Source organism: Rissa tridactyla, chromosome 1 (genome assembly GCF_028500815.1).
Source record: "Rissa tridactyla isolate bRisTri1 chromosome 1, bRisTri1.patW.cur.20221130, whole genome shotgun sequence".
In the NCBI taxonomy this organism is placed as follows: Eukaryota; Metazoa; Chordata; class Aves; order Charadriiformes; family Laridae; genus Rissa; species Rissa tridactyla.
The window spans coordinates 27434775-27455582 of NC_071466.1; the positions used below are offsets into that span (position 1 = coordinate 27434775).

At 38.2% G+C, this 20808-nt stretch overlaps 1 protein-coding gene across 4 annotated transcripts in view; it reads left to right on the forward strand.

Annotated features, from left to right (window-relative positions):
• Positions 1-16967, forward strand: part of PDS5B (PDS5 cohesin associated factor B) — a 122131-nt gene extending 105164 nt beyond the window's left edge. For 2 of the 4 annotated variants that reach the window (XM_054198837.1, XM_054198847.1), the window contains exons 31-35: positions 1275-1380; positions 5957-6399; positions 6491-6592; positions 9566-9707; positions 10532-16967. In XM_054198837.1, the coding sequence (XP_054054812.1) occupies positions 1275-1380; positions 5957-6399; positions 6491-6592; positions 9566-9707; positions 10532-10567 (829 nt within the window). In that variant the 3' untranslated portion in view covers positions 10568-16967. The remainder of the gene's footprint in view (positions 1-1274; positions 1381-5956; positions 6400-6490; positions 6593-9565; positions 9708-10531) is intronic. The other 2 variants (XM_054198856.1, XM_054198865.1) reach the window with 2 other exon arrangements.
• The last annotated feature ends 3841 nt before the right edge of the window (positions 16968-20808 follow it).

Here is a 20808-nt window from a genome sequence, read left to right on the forward strand (position 1 = left end):
CTCTAAGCACTATGTCTACCCATCTTAAATACCTTCAGGGATGGTGCCTCAACCGCTTCCCTGGGCAGCCTGTTCCAATGTAGTGCAGCATTTTACAAGAAATACTCTTCAACTTGTGGAAATTGCACAGAAAGCCTTATTTCTTACAAGTCATGCAAGTTCGCATGCCGAAATACATTATTGGCTGAAGAAAGGTTGGAAATCCAGATTCTTCTCTGTATCCAGTGAAATGAATCTTGAGACCAATACTGTTCTACATCTAGTTCATTTAAAAAAATGCTGCACTCACAAGCTAACATGTTCTGTCATCTTCATGATCTCCCCAGTTCACCTAAATTAAACTGATTAGTGTTTTCAGTGGAGATACCGAAGAAGAAGAAAAGTCCTCTAGAAGTGATGGTAATGATTCAGTATGCAAGGTATTTCCAAGTCAGTCTGACTGAATATATCCAGGCAAGCTTGCATCTGTTAAGACAATGTATAAAATCTAAGTTTCCGATAACATCACAGTTATTATAGGTTTTATACTTGTAGGAGTGATAACGTCTTTCCCAGTCTATGTAGTGTCCACGCCAGGGAGTTAAGAGTTTGTGTATTTGAATACCACTTTTCATTTTGGTGCATAGCGTATTTATTTTCATTAAAAAAATGTGCACTGTTACTTAAAAATGTTGCTTTTACCTGCCCCAGGACAGATGAAACAGACTGACTTGTGTATTGGCTTTTGTATATTACCTTTTATCTGTGGGTCTCGGGATATGCAGGAGGTATTTTTGTCCACTTTTACATACGTAGAAACTGAAACAGAAATGAAATCACTGTTCTAAATAACAACAGAAAGCTGAGGGATGAAATGGTCTCTGAAATTTAAATCTGCTGTTCTATTGCCTCAGCCTCACCATAGGAAAGTGTTCATGCTTTGGCTGGTCTGTCTGTGGGGATCCTTGGTATATGAAAGTGTATGCAGATGTGTACAAATGCACAGCTCTCTTCAAACTCATTAGGCTTTTCTGTTTGAAAAAGCTGCTTATCTTTCCCAGTAAAAAAAGAAAATTCAACTTGGCTTATGATTGACAACTTTGTCCAGAGACTTAGATGTTCTGGCTTGTGATATGTGGTGGCTATAGTGGCCAGAGTGAAAGGTTCTTTCTGCCAAATTGTTCATGGTTTAGGAATAGATTTCTTCTGAAGATTGTTGTTATTAATAATTAATTTTTTTAACAATTGCCCACTGACCTGTAATAATGAGGAGAATAAATGTTTATTCATTCTAGGCTTGACAGTACTGAAATGGACCACAGTGAAAATGAAGAATTCACGCTGTCTTCGCCCTTACCAGGGAAGAAAACTGACAAAAGGGACGACTCTGATCTTGTAAGGGTGAGCTGTTTGGTTGAATTGCAGATGTTTCATTTTAAGTCACCAGGACTTTAAAATAAAAATTAATGTGGTGGTACTTGATACCATTCAAGAAGATACGATGAAATGTGAAACTGAGTTGCTGTTGTAAACTACGAGAAAATGTATTTAAAGTTGGATATGAAAATGCAATGGAAAAAAAAGGTTCAGTTAATCTGTTTTTCATGTGTACATTACATTACTTTTGCATCATACTGACAACTCCTGTAAGCTTTCAAGATTACCAGTTATGATTTGCAGGATATTGGTAATATTGCCGGGGTAGGTTCTGCTAGAGCTATGTTGATGATAATTAGTCCATGATTTGTCTTATTCTCAGGATTTGTTGGTGAATTGTTGGGGACATTGTTCAAGTTGATAGGTTCTTTGGACTTCTGTTCCTCAATATACAGTAGAGATTTTTGTATATGAAATACAGCTTTGGAAGAATTAATTGGATTAATTTGAGAATGATCAACTATACTAGAGTTTTGGGGGAGTGGTTTAACCTGTCCAAAACTTCAGATTGCCTTCTGAGGCTGTAAAAGTCCGTATCATACATGATTTCTTGCTTGTAGCTAACAAAGTTATAATACCTCATTATAGTGTTGATGCATTATAATTTGCGCCTTTTTTGTGCTGTCCCAACCCTGGTGCTAAGGCATGTTCTCCTTTTCTAGCCAGATGTGTTTTCCTTTCAACAGCTGTAAGGAATAGCAACTGTTTGTTCTGTGGTTATCTAAAATACCAAGAGGGCATCGTGATTTGACATCGGATTTAGAATCATAGAATGGTTAGAGTTCAAAGGGACCTTAAACATCATCTAATTCCAACCCTCCTTGCCGTGGGCAGAGACACCTTTCACTAGACCAGGTTGCTCAAAACCTGGCCTAAAAGTTTAAAGAAGAGTTATCTGAATAGCCATATAGATTCTGTTTTCTTGCATGCAACTTGTACTGCAGCGAAGGTAGGAAGATGCTTGGTTCTGAATGCCAGATATCGCTAGTAGAAGTTGCAGCATGATTTTAAAGCTGTTGATTGTGCATAATACAGTCTTCAACGTGCTTTTAGAGCAGAATGAGCTAGGTAGCTGATACTTATAGACAAATACAAGCCAATATTATGTAAAATAGTCTTAGTGATTAACAAGTACATTGCTTATGCTGTTAGATAAACAAACCCCAAGGGGTAGCAGAACGGTGTCTTTGCTATGCTCTTTTACAGTGTCAGAAGCATTCAGGAGAAATTACATGTGTCTCTATCTCAGAGAGAGGTTTTAGTGAATGACCACTAGCCAAGGCCTTTGAGAGTGATAGGCTTGTCCTTACTAATTCTTACTGATGGATTTATGTACTTCTGTAGATCAGTAATGCCAAAACTTTATAGGTTTAGAGGATATAAATTATAAACAGGCTAAATATTGTCTCAAGCAGTATTTACACCCGTATCAGAATACAGAAAAATAAAACACCAAAGAAAATTATAATTGTATTATAATTCTAAGAGCAGTCCAAATAATAAGAATTTCACATACCATTAGTAAATTTTGGTTCTTTGTGCCTTAGTAACAGTTGGCAGTCTGTAAATTTTGTAGTATTTGGGATATGCATGAAAAAGTAATAATACAAACAAGATCAGATATGTTATAACTGGGTTTTCTAGAATGCATTAAGGATGTCCTATATCTGATGTCACTGCTGCTTTATTCTTTTTGACTGTCTGACATTTCTCTGTTCTCCCATTATGTGAATCTGTTACATTTTTCAAGTTGCTTGGGACATAAGCTGCTGACTAGTAAAAGTGTCCTGAATTTTTGCTTGTCTTGAAGTGAAAATAACCGTCTTATACTGTGATACCTTGAGGGAAAAGCAAACCGTCTTATAACAAAACCAGAAAAATTAGGAATCTCTTGTCAAAAAACCCCACTTCTGATGCTTCCTGTATTGATATGTCACTTCAGCTTATACCTTGGAAAGTCTGAGAGTACAAATAAGCTGCTGGCATGCAATTCATGTTCAGAAGCATTAGGTTGAATTGGTAACCGTCAAAGCTAAGTGGTAAAGTAAATACAGTTCAGTATTTCAAGTACTTTAGAGGGCATTTGTATTTCACACTGAATATTTAAGCAAGGTGCTTACGATCATTGATTCAGACCTCATTCTTGTTTTCTTTTGAGCTGGGGAGCAGATTATAGCAAGCATTAATTGAGAAGCAGAGTTTTAATTGGGGAGCAGAAAGTCTGTGTGTTAAAGATGTCACTATTCAGGATATTTGTTCAGATTACATCCTAGAGTAACATGTTAGTTCTAAGGTTGTGGGACACTGTTTAACCAGAGGGAGAAACTTTGCTTTGAACTTGGCTACAACTGCTTACTTGGTAAAAGCAGCTGCAGTGACATTTGTGCACAGTCACTCCAAAAGCAAATAGAACAGGGAATAATGAGGATGTCACTGATCTAGATCAACAGTTATGTCACTGAAGTCATGAACTGACAGGACATGTCACCGTTATTCAAACACTTGTCTTATTTTCTTCCAGGGTAATTCTTTTTCCTTCCATTTCTTTTACTTTTTTTCCTCATATCCTTTCTAGATTTTCTTTCTGCGTTTCTTGACCAGGGTTTATGGATAAAGTGGAGACATATGTTTGTAAGCTGACTTCTATCTAATGTCAGAAGGGAGATGTGAAGGAAAAAAAAAATTCAATCTGGTTTTAAGTGGCATAAGTATGGTTATGTAGGTTAAATTGCAATGTGATGACTACTAATAAATGAGTGTTTGTATGTGCTAAAATACAGTAATGCTAGTTTGAAATGGACATTGGTGTGAAATTGTGAATATTGTAAGTACTTGGACTTTTGTACCATGAAATGGTACAAATTGAAACAGTCATGGTCCCCATGAAATGGTACGTGAGTAAATTTTTTTATTTTTTTCTCCCAGGGTAGGAGTTGATTGGAGCGATCCTTCTGGCCCTAATAGCTGCTTATTGAAATTTTTGCATATAGATTGAAATCTATAAAGTGCACAGAAATCTTTACCATGCACTTTAAAGAACTAGAGCATGGAGAAGTGAAGGAATAGTTTCTGTTATGATTCAGAAAGGCCACCACCTTTCTTGATATGCTAGAGGGAAGGTGTGCCATCCAGAGGGTTCTTGACAGGCTTGAGGAGCTGGGGCCATGTGCAGGTCACAAGGTTCAACAAGGCCAAGTGCAAGGTCCTGCACCTGGCTCAGGGCAGCCCTCAGTATTGATGCAGGCTGGGGGATGAAGGGATTGAGAGCAGCTCTGCAGAGAAGGACCTGGGGACACTGGTGGATGAAAAGTTGGACGTGAGCTGGCAATGTGTGCTTGCAGCCCAGTAAAGCCAATTGCATCCTGGGCCACATATAAAGAAGCGTGGCCAGCAGGTCGAGGGAGGTGATTCTGGCCCCCTGCTCTGGTGAGACCCAACCTGGTGTACTGCGTCGAGCTCTGGAGCCCTCAGCAGAGGAAAGACGTGGACCTGTTGGAGTGGGTCCAGAGGAGGACAACAAAAATGGTTAGAGGGCTGGAGCACCTCTCCTACGAAGACAGGCTGAGAGAGTGGGTGTCATTCAGCCTGGAGAAGAGAAGGCTCTGGGGACACCTTATTGCAGCCTTTCAGTACTTGAAGGGGGCTTAGAAGAAAGACAGAGAAGGGCTTTTTACCAGGGCCTGTTGTGAAGGGACAAGGGGTAATGGTTTTAAACTGAAAGAGGGTAGGTGTAGATTGGACATCAGGAAGAATTTTTTTACAATGAGGGTGGTGAGACATCGGAACAGGTTGCCCAGAGAATTTGTGGGTGCCTCATCATTGGTGGTGTTCAAGGTCAGGTTGGATGGGGCTTTGAGCAATCTGATCTAGAGGAAGCCATCCCTGCCCACAGCAGGGTGTTTGGGATGAGATGATCTTTAGCAGTCCCTTCTGACCCAAGCTATTCTATGATTCTTTTAAGGGTTGTGTGGGGTTTTTTTTGCTGCACAGAGCAAATGTTGAGTCTTAATGGAGCTCTGATAGCAGCGCTCTGGCAGCTACCACTAATTTCTGTGCTTGCTTCTACAATTATAAATTCAGGTTGCCTACTGTATTCTGTATTAGCGTCTTGCGCCTGCCAGCATGGGAGCCAGGCAGAAGCACTCCGCAGCTCACAACAGAGCTGAAGCCCCAGGTTGACAATTCTCATCCTCTATGTCTTTTTATCTTCCTATTGATAAAAAAGTAGTTATGGATGATGTTCTAGCCAATTGTGTTTGACATGTCTAATGCTACAAATGAGGAAGACCTTACACACTTCAGTGTTACAACTGCTCACCTTTGAAATAATCTCACTCTCTTGTCTGGCACTTGATACGTATGTATGCGTTTATACTTTTGCAAAGTTTTTTGAAATGGATAAGGTAGACAGTCTCAGTAGACAACTTGTGCAACTTGACTGTTTGTCTTGTTGGGGAGAGCTTCTCTAGCTTTTGCATAAGTGACAGTTCAATATGGCAGTTTAATTTTTTAATTTAAAGATGTAATCTTACCTTTTCAGTCAGAGATGGAGAAGCCTAGAGGAAGGAAGAAAGCCGCAATCACAGATTCAGAAGAGAAACTAAGCATAGATGACCTGAATAAACTGGGTCAAGAGCAGAAACTTAGAGGTAGTCAACGGGGAAGGAAGAGACCCGCAGTTGTTTCAGAATCTGATGAAACACAATGGCAAGAGGAAAAAAGGCTAAAAGAAGATGTAATAGAAAGTGAGGATGAGCAGAACAGTCCACCAAAGAAAGGGAGAAGAGGACGCCCGCCCAAAGCAAATAATGGGGGAACACCAAAGGAAGAACCAGTAGCAAAGTCATCAAAAAGGAGCAAAAAAAAACAACCGCCAGCAGCTGCAGCAGAAGAGGAGGAGGAGGAGGAAGAAAGGCAAACTGAAAACATTGAACAAAAACCAAAAGGCAGGCAAAATAGGACACAGAAAAGAACACAGCAGAGGTAAGTCTGTCTTCTTGTAAGCTGCATCTTTTTTATCCTTGGACATTAGTTATAATTTGATACTTTGCAATTTGGGTCTTCCTCAAAACAGAGCAGAACCATCTGAAACTAGTACAGTTGAATCAGCACAGTCTACGCCACAGAAAAGACGAGGAAGGTCATCAAACACACCACCATCACAGCAAAAAAAAGTGTAAGTGGTGAATATTTTCTGAATTTGTGTTTAGTGAAAATTAAAAATATGCCTCTCTGCCCCCAAACAATGATTTACTGAAAATAGCTCAGAACACTTTAATTGAAGTTAAGAAAATAAATTGCCATTGTTACTTCTAAAAGTATTTTCCCTAGCTGCTTCTCCTAGAGCATCTCAAACCAGAGCAAGAGGCTACGAGTAAGTTTAATGTGCTCAGGTAGCATATACGTAGCTTTGCTCTTATAGGAGAAAAGTCAATAAAGCACATGAGGATCTTGAAGACAGGGCTTTATTAGGACTTCACGCAGAGAAAAGTGCTCCCGTTTGTTTTGTATAGGGAGGAAGAATCACATTGTTTCTGTATTTGAAACAGTATTGTGGAGAATTAAGTTTATTCTGATTCTCTGTAAATTAACGTTCCTTTACTTTCTAATTTGTGGCCTTCTTATTATCCACTTGAATCATTTCCAAATGAATAAAATGTGCTACAATCTATGAATGATAGGAGCTCTTGAAAATTCTGAGGCATATAAAGCTCCAAAACAAACGTAAACTCTGTGGCTAGCTTCATTTCTTGTGCCTACTGTAGGAAACTACAGGTATCTCTACCTTTTCTATACATGTATACACAATATATGTAAAGCAGAAGTGTACAAGTGGACAGGACTTATCTGCCCACTGGTATCAAACTGCAGCTCCTGGAACAGATTTGCAAGATACTTTTCCAGAACCTGGTGATAAATTCCTTTGGGCGGTATCTCAGTCTGACATTTTGTATTACTCTGTTTCTAGCTTCTGGCCTTAGTTAGCATCATGTTGATCTTCCTCTGGCAGTTTAATGTACCGATTTGCCTGTCCCTGGAGATCTTCCATACTGCAGATCTTTGCCTAAACAAGGTTGTACCCTCAGTTCAAATTCTAGTTTCAGACTGGATCGCATGTTCTGGCATTTTGCACACACAATATCCTGACCTTTCCAGTGTTCTGTTTTCCTACCTCAGGTCAGATCTCTCCTGTCCTTTGCTCTGTAACAGAAACACAGGTCCCAACACTGTCTTGGTTACTACAGAAGCCACTGCTACATGTGCAGTGGAGCAAGAGTTGGAAACTGCTACTGCCTTGCAGAGAAGACATGCCAACAAGTTATTGTTGGGTGGTGTGCTGTGTGGCATTTGTTGAAGATGCCGTTTAGTAAATACTTTGGTAGCTTATGATTCACTACTCAGTGAAATCAGTGAACTCAGTGTGTTTCTTTACCCCGTTTTACACAAAGTAAACTGTATCAGTGCACATAATCAATAACAGGCATAGCTCTCATTCATGTGTACGTACACTGTTCTGGCCTGAGGAGCCCAAGTAAGTTGTTTCAGGGTTCAAAGTTATTTGGTCTATTCTAGAGTTCATCAAAAAAACCTACTTTGCGTATTTTTTATTTTTTGTGATCAGACCACCCAAATTGTGACTGTCTTTTTTCCAAATCTGCGAGAAAAAGGGTGAGACCACAGTTATTCCTCAGTGTTCAGAGTGCATTGTAGTCAGACCTTTCTCCCTTTTCTACATACATATCTACAGCAGTTTTAACGGAAGGGAGCTGACAAGCTCAGCAGCACTGCGTACCACAAGGTAGAAGATATTTAATCCAAACGCTTAAAAGCTTTCTGTGCTCCTTGGGGATGGATTTGGCATAAGAATTTGGGTTCCTATTACCTATGAGGTGATAGTGTATAACCTGTTTCTGATAGCTAATTGGGTTACCAATTAGCACGTGTGAACTGACTTATTTTTGTAGTATGTGAAAAAATGAACCTAGCTTATGAATATTTTTTCTTTCCTTTTCAATTCTGTTGCTTCTATCAGAGTTGAAAGGCTTGAGTTGGGCTAATTTGTATTGTTTCTCAAAGAATGTTGTGTTGGTTGGTGCTGAAACTCCTGCTATACTATAATTACTATATGCAATTCAGAGATTTTATTTTGTACGTGTTTTAGTGTGATTCTCGGGACTGAAAATTCCCACCGCATGTGTGGTTCGATGCTGTCAGAGGACAGTTGGTTTGGATCTGTAGGCCCCCACTGGGGATTGAAGTGTGTGTGTCGTCTGCCTGGAACAGAGTTTCAGGTTTAATTTCATCCAAGCAGTCACCTAGTTTGGGTGCACCAAGTCTGCATTTGCAGCGAGCTGGACAATTCAGTGATTTGATTCTGAACTGTGCTAATGACCCAAACCAAAATGGTAATGTGGGTGCAGCTCTGTAGTTTTGGATACATATCTAGCTGGCTTTTTTGTTTTTGAAGGCACGGCAGGGGCTAGTTCTCAGTTTAAGCAAATGGGTGCTTTTTGCTTGTGGTTCAGCTCCTATGACTAACATAGACAATTTAAGATATTGTTGACTGATAGTTGTTGATTATCCTGATTAAGATATTGTTATCCTGATTATTCCTAGCATGAGGTGCTCGGAAGACTTGCATTTAGGTTCAGTATAGTGCTAATTTCATAAATAGCAACATGGGTTCTTCTAAGTCTGTAAAAAACATAGATGCAGTTACTAAAATTTTGTTGTGTGTAAACTCGTATAGAAGTAGAGTACATTTATTCATGGAATTGAATAGAAGGAAAAAACCCCAAGTATTCAGTCTCTGGTTGTCTGGCTTTTTCCTGTTCAGCCTTCTTTGCCCTGTATTCTGGCACTGAAGAGACAAAATCTGTCTTGTCTATAGAGGCAAAAATTGTTCAACTTTTTACTCCTAGCCCTCTATTCTGGAATAATTTGGTTTTCAAATGCTGTTGTCCGGCCCCCTGGTTCTACTTTTTCTATTCCATATGTGGATGAACTAGATAGGTATACAAGACAGAAGTACTACATAACATGGAATTTTAAGGCTGCCATTCCTGTAGAGTGCTTAACTCTCATATGGTTTATGCATGCGCACACCCATATACTGCGAAACTGATCTTTATTTTTCTTCTGATTGTAGCCGTGCGGGACGTTCCAAACAAGCAGCCAGTAAAGAGAATGAATCTAGTGAAGAGATGGATGTATTTCAGAGTAGTTCACCTGTCAGTGATGACATTCCTCAGGAAGAAGTAATGGAAGAAGAGGAAGTTGCCACAATCAATGTAAGAGAAATGCCTGAGACTTTCTTCGTGAGTCTTTGTGGTGTCCTCTGTGTATTGGTGATCAGAGAATGACTTCTGTTCTTAGAACTTAACCTTGCTCCTTTAAAATGGATGAGGTGGTTGTCAATGGCCACTGTTGTGTAGTGGCACTGCACTGTAGTTTCCCAGAGAAGCTGCATTTCTTAGAAAATGTCGGGTTTTGTCAAGCATCTTAAATTTTTCTGTTCTGTATAGCTTGTTATCTGTCTGCCTGAGTTGTGTAGTACCTCATGGGAATTCTTTTCCAGGTAACTAATGCCCGTTCTTCTCAGCTAGATAGTAATAGTGAAAAATGTGTCCTTATACAAAACAGGAACACAAAATGAACAGTACTGGAAAATAAGTATGGAATCTTGGAGCAGAATCCTAAACCAATTTCTTCCTCTTACCATCATATGCAACTATGTTAAAATAAGTTTATTTTTATATTTATTTTATACAAATACATTAGTAATGTTAGTAGTAATACTAAAAATGTAACTGTGAATGCCTTGACACTTTTGGACATATCTAATGATCGGAGCATCTGAGTGTATGAAAACTCTGAAAAAGGAAATCAGGTTATTTTTGAATACTTGAAGGATGCAGGCTCAGTAACATCAAAGTTGTGTCCTGGTCATTGACTGAGACTTGTAACTGTGGTAAAATGAGTAGTGAATGATACTGTATACAGTTACTCAAGCATTATTGTGAGAGTAAGCAATTTTCCATTATTAAATATATTTATTCTTGAATTTTTCAAAGTTTTTCTGTAAAAACATTTAAAATACTTTTTCTCCAAACAGGTCCGTCGCAGAACTTCCAAAAGGGAAAGGCGATGAGTGAGCATGTAGTTATCAGCCTTCCAGGTGAAAGCTTTGAAGAATGCTTTTAATATAAAGCTTGAGACTGAATGAAGCTGTTGGTGCACAAATGGGGTTGCTGAAAAAAAGACAAAACCTATTTTACTTTTACTGCCCCTGCATTTGCAGTCCCTAGGTCACAAGCTTTAGCCACACACATGTTGATATCATTAACTGTGGATTTTTGTGAAGTGTAATGTGCGCTGGCTTTGTAGACATATGAACTAAAGAAGAAAACTGTAAATAGTTCTTTTTTTAATGTTTCTGACTTCTAAAGTGCTTGTATAGCTTTTATCTGCGGCTTTAAACTGACAGTACCCCACTGTTTATTGGATCTATTGATTTAAAAAAGAACAGAGTTTGTTGAAAATTGATCTCAAGCAATATCTGTCAGTGTTCGTATTTGTACTTTTGTTGACATTTAACTGTGGAAAAAAAAATCAGTTGAACAAATAGTGCCACTTTCTTTTGCCACTATTTGTTGAGGAGAAGAAGAAAAAAAAAAAAGTCTTTGTTTCCTTCATTAACCTAACCTAGTGTTTACCTGTAGGCACCTACCTATCATCAGAGGTGCTAAATTACTTTCTTTTACAGTTGAACAATGTTGGATAGAATAATACAAGAGATGCAAATTGTGAAAGAAGTTGTTTGACTTGTTTTACACCTCAGTATTGATGCCAGACTTTTCTGGACTTCTAGTGGCATTGAAAATTCAGAAAGGATTTAAAATATTTTAATTTTAAAAGTGTGTTATTAAATAATGTACTGAATACCCTACCCATTTTATCTTCCCCTATCAGTTTTTATTAATCTACTGTATCAATAAAATTCTGTAACTGAGTTTTTAATAGTCTAGTATGTTAATGTGTATAGATATTTCCTTCTGAACATGACGTTCACAGAGCAAATTATTACTACATTATAATATGAAATCTGATATATAAACGTTAGTGAAAATACAGTTCTTATTACAATGTAAAGTTAATCACAAAGAAAAATTTTATTGATGCAGTGTGTCTTTATAAAGCTGTTCTTGAGAGCCAAGTGTTTTGTATTTTATAGTGAAGTTGCATGTTTATGAAAAATGTGCTGAAAATGGGATGTAATGTTTTTTTGGAAACTCGTATCTAGCAGTAGTATATGGTAGGTTGCCTCACGAGAGAACCTTTTATTGAGAGTTTATTGTACCTTTTTGTTTTGTTTTTGTTTTTTGAGCCAAATTTTTTTGGTATGAAGAGCTAAGTTTTTGTTGAATAACCAGCTGTTGATTCTTGCAGTCGAGGTATTCAAGGTTTGAACGAAGCTTCATTTTTATTTTGTGCTACCATAGAGAGGTTGTTTTTTTGGGTTTTTTTTAGGTATAATCTGCAAAAAAAAATAGAAACAAAATACTTAAAGCAGTATCCTGTATGCAGTTTTACAGTTTACAGACTGTGTCTTTGAACCAAAATGTATAGATTACTACACTATGCTTAGCCAAGCACATATTATAATTTCAGGTGCTGTTCTCCCTCTGGTTCCCTACAGTTAACAACAGGTGAAAAGATCAGTTTCTAATTTAGGAAAATGTTATCTCATTGAATAATGGAGCATTTTCACATAATCCATCGATAAATAAGTTATATTTGCAAGGTGGCCTGTAAAGATTCAAGAAAAGGATAAGACTAGAACACGGATTTACCCGTTTCCAAAACTGTAAGATCACTAGTAAAAGACACCTTCAGAATTTTTTCATTATGCTTTTTTCTTTTTGTTAAGAATGGAAAAAGGTATTATAAACAATTAGATTATTCTGTCTCAGCTTAACTCTACCCCCTCAGTATTCAGCTTTTCAACATTTATACCTATAGATATGGGGGAAATGCTGCCTAAAAAGGCAATTACGGTTGATTTGAATTGACTTCGAAATAGTTGGCACAATGGAACTGGCTTACTTACGCTTCAGCAGTGCAAATGCAAGTTGTTGGGGTTTTTTTTTAATGGTATAAAATGATTGAAAGCTAGCTTTATATTTTCCTCTTTGACAGAATTGCACTGAAAAACGTTTATGGAAGATGTACCTTTAAGTCCATTTTATACAAAAATATGAAAAATTGATGCTGAAACTGCTGCAGACTCTTGAGGCTTTATGTGCATAAACATGGTTAGGTTAAACTTCATTGAATATTGATGCACATTACTGATCATAATGTTTAATGTAAATTTAAAGTATAGTTTTGCAATTTAAATGTTGATTTCTTGGGTTATAATGTGTAATTCATTATTTCTTGAGAAATAGGCACAGCAAATACTTCATTCTTATATTCAAACCTCTTCTAAGTTCATTCTCATCTCATAAAGAAAATGAATATTTTATGTACTAACATTTTGAGATCTGCGTACAGTAGCTACAGTAGAGTATAATTATGTATAAAAGATAAATTGCTAACATTCAGTTAGCATGCTCTTCTGCAATGATAATGTTAAGTTTATAAAAATGTACTGTATTACATTAAAAGATCAAATTGAACTCACTGTAACAGGTTCCAGTATGAAATTTTTATGAGATTACCGAAGTATCTTGCTGTACTTTGCAGCAAATTAAGCTCATTTGTGTTACGTTTCCTTTTCTTGCTGCAGTGCAACAGGAAACTTTCAGTGATCTGTAGTGCATATGCAAAATGCAAACAGTGATTGTAATCTTGATACTAGTGTTTAAGAGTAATTCACTCTGATTCCAGAAGCATGGGATTTTTCTACTTGTCACCATCTGAGATAATTAATATTTAGGGCTAGCTAATCCACTAATAGGAAGGAAACATGAAACTGCTTGAAAGCTCTAGTGTGAGTACACCCCTTCTAGGGTAACCTAGAATCCTGTATTAGCTATACTTGACTCTGCCAACTGACTTTATTTTCTAGCAAAACTGAACCCTTTTTCAAATATTTTGACGTTTGCTGTTTTGACATTTTGATCTATGTGAACAAAAACATTAGAATTTACAAAAATGCATTCATATTAAAGACATTTCCACTGAAAATGAATATGCTCAATTTGTGAGTAACTTGCAAACAACTTGGACTTGAAGATTAAATGCTTCATTCTGGCATAGCATTTGTCATCTGATATTCTAAAAAAAAAACAAACCACCACCAAACTTCACGCAGAGGTGTGTGTGCAGTTTTCTTGCTATTTTTTTGCATGTGTAGGTTTCAACAGATTATCAAAGTCTGCTTTTGTGAATGCACACAATAGGTTTTGGATCCTGCAAGTTTTACATCCCTATGGTTCCGTGGGATGTAAATGCATTAAGTTCTTAAATGCACTCATCCTATGCAAATGCAAGTGCAAAGCCAAGTATACGGATATATTTTGATATTCTAACACTTGTGCCCACAGGGCATGTAATGAAAAGAGCATACATGTATCTTAAAACTGTATACCCCAGACATACAAAATTCTGAGTTTGTGGATGGAAATATTTTTTAAAATTGTCTGTTTAGATATATATATGAGAAATATATATATATATGTATTGTAGAGATTGATACATCAAGGTAGGTGCAGTACATACTTCATGAAGAATTTTTTAAAAGAAACACATTCAGGTATACCACTGTGTTTGCCCAACGCAGCGTGTCTACAAACACATGATTAAGATGAGTTCTAGATCAAACTAGTCATCCCGCTAGTCTGATGGCTCTGTGATGACCAAAATGATGAAATTCACCTGACCAAGACCCTCTGTCCAGTCATCCATCAGGAGGAGCAGAAGAACCTGAATGGATCCTTGTTTCACTTATGCTCACAGATTGCCATTCCAGACTTTGCATCTTTGTTGGATGTTGCCTTTACAAAAGATGTTTACGAATTTAGGTGCAATTTCCTAATCTGACAGAAGTGATTTATATTCCACGTATATTCCATAGGCAGACTTCCTGCTGTGTCAGTAGGTTTGTCCAACATACGTAGGACACCTGCTTCATTACGTACAGGACAGTTTCTGGTATTTTGTCGCTAGTGGAAAAGTAAGAAACTGAGATAGAATTACAGAGAAAAAAAAAAAAAAACCCACCCAATTTGCTTTAAAGTTCTTCAAATTCTGCTGTCTAAAGGATCTGACCTCTGCACAGAGTTCACAAAGTGCCATTATATTTGTATAGGCAGGATAAACATAGTATCATACAGTGTGTATATGCAGTAGAGAAAAGATTTTACACTTGCTTTTTTTTCAGTGCCTCCCTACAGTCATTTCTCTAATGAAGAAGTATATTCTATATTCTTTTGAGATAGCAGCATCGTATCGTATCTATGTAAGAAGGAAGAAAGTCTCTCAAATGCAGATTTCTACTCCTGCAGATCAGTATTGCAGTAATCATGTGATAAGATGGAATTAGTGTTAACATATAGTTTCTTTGGAGGATGGATAACATAAGGTGTTTGATTTGGCTAGCCGTGTTTCTGGTGCTTATATCCTACCTCACGTACGTAAATACGAAGGAACACAGTATTTTGAAAGTCAAAGCAGTATTGTATTATTGAATACGCCACCTGCTTACTTGGAAGTAATTTTATTTTTAAAAAAAATTGCAGTTCACAAATTTGTCACGCTGTTCTGAACAGATCCAGAGAGCTGAAGGTTTTAGATACTCGGTTCTGTAAGACTATGTCAGTATTGTTGCATTTCATTAATCTTCTATACATAGGAGACAATTGCTCAAATTATGACATACAGTATAAGAAAACACATGAACTTAGTAACTAAGTAGTAGTAACTTCTATTGGTGTTATAATATAAAAGAATGCGTTAGAATGAAACATTCTTGCCCTAAAAAGCTCTTTCTTTAATGTGTTGAGAAGACATGCTGATAATGTAAAACAGCTTTTTTCTAAAGTCACGGCACCTTGAAATAGTCTGGTTTGGGACAGCTGGCTTTTTTGGTAGATATATTTTAAGCTTACAGGTTTCTATGTTCCTTGTAGTACGTTTATATTCAGCAAAATTAAATTCTTGTAAACTAAAGATATTTTGAAGAACAGATGAGTTTTTAATCCATATTTAATAAACAATAAGGTGTTCTTTTTAAGCAGCGAGTTTTTTTTATAGCCTTACCTATAGATGCAGTAACATGGTTATGTGAATCTGATGTACACCACCGTTTCTCTGGAGCCTTTGACCTACAACATACTGAAAGGCAGTAGAAGCTGCCTCTGTGTTTTCCCCCAAAGGCAGTTATTGTTGTCCTTCCGTAAACATTTCAAAAGATAAGAGCTGGAGGAGGAAGAGAGAGAAAAATGATTTACCTTCCATTTATCTTCTGCTATATTCTAGATGGTTTAGGTGATGGAAAAACAATGGTGTGTGGAGGTGAAAAGCGGGATGTTAGAAATGAGTTACTAATTTGAAAGGTGCTGGAGAGATGAGTAAAGGGAAGGGAATCGACAGATAAATGAGATGGGAAAGCAGTTACTTGATACCAGATGACCAGTGACAGGAGTCTTCTATTCAAGATGAAGGCCTAGATGAGGTAAGCTAAGTTAGCGATGATCATATTATCGTTATTATTATTTGTTTAAGAGAGAAGAACTGAGGATATGTTGCTTTCTGTGATTTGGAAGAAGAGGTTGAAGTGTTTAAATATATGTAAAAACACACACAGAATTGAGACCAGTGCCCAGAGTGTGGTTGTGGAAAGAATGTGATAGCTGCTCTGAGGTCAAATGTCATCAGTAAGGGATTTGTTATAGTTATAGGCAAAAGAAGATTCTAAACTTCACAGGTAGGAACAGAAAGTTAAGGCAGCATCCATTTAAATGCAATGTTAAAAATGAGGCAAAAGAGGACAAGATACAAGCCATCTGGAAATAAAAGCTCTTAAAGCTGCCTAATCGCAACAGTCCTCACAGGTGCACACTGCAGACAGCAATATGTAACCATCAGGATTGATGTCTCCTACAGTGCCTCTCATTAAATCCTTCAATGTGACCTCTTTTCTCAGCAGCTTTTTGTCAAACCCTGATGACCCAGTCTTTCCTACTAATTTCAGTGTACCTTCTTAGCAGCCTGGGATGGTTCTCCCCTTCCCTCATATACACGTGTCCTCTCCCAGGGGACAGCATGTGCCAGGCATTGCTGATTCTCATTCCCTTCAGCGGACCCCAGCCAGCCAAGTTCCAGTCTTTCTCGTTTCCGACATCGGCTCTTCACTGAGAGGGTTGTTGGTCACTGGAACAGGCTCCCTAGGGAAGGGGATATGGCACCAAGCCTGTCAGAGCTCGATGAGTGTCTGGAGGATGCTCTTAGTCATATGGTTTAGTTTTAGGTAGTCCTGCGAGCAGCGGGGAGTTGGACTTGATGATCCTTATGGGTCCCTTCCAACTTGAGAGATTCTGTGATTCTAAATGCGGCCATCATGCTGCTTGTTTCACAGCCACCAAGTTGTGCTGTGTGCTCCCAAATACAGACCAGAATGTAAACCAAGAGGAGGAATAATCTGGAGGGATTTGGGCAGAAGTTCAGTTTACTTCTTGTTTCTTGTATTAGGGAAGAAGCAAGTAGGAACATGAAAGAAAATTAAGATTATTGCAGCAGGGTAGATCATGTTTTGGCAAACCATTTTCTTGTATTCATGGAAGTAACAAGAAAAGTTATAAAATAGGTATCGCTTCAGCAACTTTTAATGATAATGTACTTGGGTACTATCTCAACAAATGTGTGACTATGGGTTACGGGATATTTCACTTAATTCTGCATGGGATAGTATTTTAATCTCTGCAAAGATCTAAAAATGAATTTTGTTTTCTTCTTCCTAAGCTGCTCTGCTACTTGTATTAGGGGTTTTTTTTATAAGTCTGGTATTTAATATCAGATCAGCATCATTGCCTGCTATCCATTTTTGTATTTATCCAAAATAAGGACATGAGAGATGGCCATAATACAAACCTAGTGTCCCTTAGTGCTGTCATATTTAGTTTAGATAAAACACTTGATGTATCAGGAGAAGACTTTAAATTCATACTTAATTTGTTCAAAACTTGTGACTCTGCCTTCTTAGTTTCTATGCTACTATTTGATGTTGAATTTGGAACATAGTTTTCTTTTGTGTTGTTTTCTGTTTATGCAAGTTGGGTTAAAAGATCCAATTATGATCTGCCTAAAAAAAGAAAGTATTAATAGTATAGAATACGTAGTGTGTTGCTGCTACATACCAGAGCCTTCACCAGACTTGTATGTTGTTTAGCCTCAAGTACTTGGTTTTGGTGTAAACCAGTTGTTTCTCTTGGAGCCTGTGGAGTTGTAAACCAGCTTTCAACAGTCAGGGCCTTCCTTCTGTTTGATACACATCGCTTGTAACATACGTATGTTGTTTATATATACAAATACTTGGCATAAAGCAGCAAAACGAAGGCGGAGCTCTGAAATATTTTCTATATAGTATACCTAGAATTGCAAACCTTTTGTCTCTGACTACATATATGCACATTTACCGAAAAAACTTACTGCTTGAGGTTGGAGAGTCTTTGCAGTCCTCAGGGAGCTGTACTACTCCGTTCTCCCTTACGTGCTGTGTAAGTTTGTATGGACAGTGTGCCTAATGACATGTTTGTTCCTTTAAATTTCCTGATGAAATAGCTTTTTGTGTGTTGCCATTTTTCTACCATGTGGTCTGTTGTCTTGTTAGCAACTGATTCACTTTTAAGACGGACTTGATGGGCTTTACTGAGCAAGGTCTTCTATTATCCTGACCCTACAGAGGGGCTCTTGTTTGAGTGGGGAATAGTTTTGGGGTGGCGTTCAGCCATCTTACCTCCATACTAAGAAAGAAAGGGACATGTTTCAAAAATTACTCTAGAAAAGAACCACTTTCTCAGGTCTGTTTGCATATCTAGGTGGACCTGAGCATATTCCAGTTCTCAGAAGAAACAGCTTTCTCCATTTTTAGTACTACAGACAGGGAAGATTCTTCTGAAGACATCTCGCCGTATCTCAATACATTGCATGGTTATGCCAGTATGCCCTGAGATCTTTCAGCTCAAGCAGGGGCTATAGCGGCACAGTAGATCACAAAAACATGTGTTTTGGAGCTGATGTGGCTTTGGCCTTCCCAAACAAGGACCACATGGGTGGTCTGGAGGTCACTGGTGACTTTGATTCTGTATCTGAGGAAACAGTATTGTTGTTACTGTTCCTGTTCTCAGCAAGAAAAAGTAGTCCTTAGTACTGAACCCATCCCTGCTTCAGGAGGAACCCACCACCCTATTTAAATTCAACATGGATGAGGACTTTTAAGAAGTTATTAAGTAGCTGGGTCATCCCATTTTGATATAAAGGGACTAAAAAACCCCAAAGTGTTCCTCAGTTTAAATTCGTGGGATGAATGACTGAGACAACTCGGGGGGCTTCTTAAGGTGGATCCCCTATTTGAACCTCTGGGTTCCATATTCTTGGTAATTAAATATGATGTTCCTGATAACCATTACCTCTATTAGACACAGGGAGATGCTCACCCTCACAACCCTTTCTATTGTCTTTCAGCCACACTTCTCCATTCCTCTCTCGTGTTCATTTCAAAAGCAGTGGAAGTTTCATCTTGGGCAAGAAATTGCTTCAGGTGTTTTTCTCATGAGCCCTTTGCTTTTAGGTCTAATTCGTCTGACAGTCTTGATATCAGAAGGCTTTTTGATTTCTATTTTTTTTTTTTAACTGCATAGATTCAGACCTTTGGGCATCTTTTAAGCTGTTCATTTCCCCTGTCTCGGTGTCCTGCTGTTTCTACCCAATGACTGTACAACGGGATAGCAGTCTGTGTCCAGGCTTTCTATGAAATACTTCTAGGAGGTCAGCGGTCAACAGGACTCGGATGACTCTTGGAGCAGTGCTTGAAGATCTACTGTATTCTGTTTATCCCCTGTCCATCCACATGCAGCCTCATCCATGCTTTCACGAATCTGAAATAGGATTTCACCACACAAATTTCACCACTAGAGTTGATGGAGGTCATCTGGCACACTGATACTACACGCAGCCTGGTGGGGTTTTTTGAGAACCTTCTGTGCTTGATAGTAGCTAACTACTACTAAACTACTAACTGCACTAAAAATGGTGCAACATCTTTATGGAATGCATGCCAACTCACTTGAAGAGAAAGTAAGTTAGTGTGTCCATCTTTGAGGGACATGAGCATCCCACTTGTCTTCCCCGCCCTTTAGTATCTTCTGTAGCTGAGAGGTACTGCAATGCTGAGTAGGAGAGGAGAGAGACTCTAGAACGTGACGGCTTGACGTATAGCAAGGGAAAACTGTCTCACGTGGCAGAGAGAAATACAACCATGTAAGAACTGTGGTTATTAAAGTACCAGATGTACATTTATTCCTTTCCGCCATTTCTGTTGTTTCTGTTTCTGTCTTCTGAAACATCTGATGTTTTAATTTCCTAGACAGTAGGGACTGAAATGGAACAGTTTTGTCATGTCTCACATTCATGAGAGAGGGCAGGTTATGGATATATGCTGAAAAACCCAGGTCTTCCTCAGTCTTGAGTTCTGTGCACACCTGTGAAAATGTTCTTTGGTAAGAACTCAGCGCCTGTTAGGTTGTGTCTCTTATTTTCCCTCTTACACATTTACATTTTTAATGTGCTGAAGCAGACTGTAGTGAAATGGTCCTGAAAACAAGGTTGCAAGACTTCAGCATAGTATATTCTTTTCCTTATTTGAAGCATGGTTCTTGCTTTTCTTCATACGGCATAGACTGCTGTGGAAGTGGTCTTGGTGGCTATGAAGGGGAGAGAGCTACCCAACTAGGGAGAAAGTTCAAGTCCTCATGGGAGAATGTGGGGTGCACTGTTGCTCTACATAGCGGGCACCATCAGAGTTCAATAAAAAATTGGCAGTAGCTGTGGAAAACTCCTCAGAATGTTAAGTGTGATGTGCTAAAAACAAAATCAGAGCATACAAAAAATCCAAACAGAGTGTATCTTCTGTATCTTCTCAATTTCTTCTGATGCTTCTGCTGTGGGTTCCCATCCACTCTATACTGTTCCTTCTTGTTAGTCACATGTAATAGCACACATACAAATGAGGAAAATCAAGTTTCTCTCAAGAAAAAGCCTGTCTAAAACTCCTAAAGTTATGCCTATTTTGTCAACAGCAGATGCCCTCTGCTCTTTGTTGCATGTTCACTGGCCCACGAGGCTTTGATGTGCAGCAGTCATTAAAAACAGCCTCTGAGAAGGAAGGTT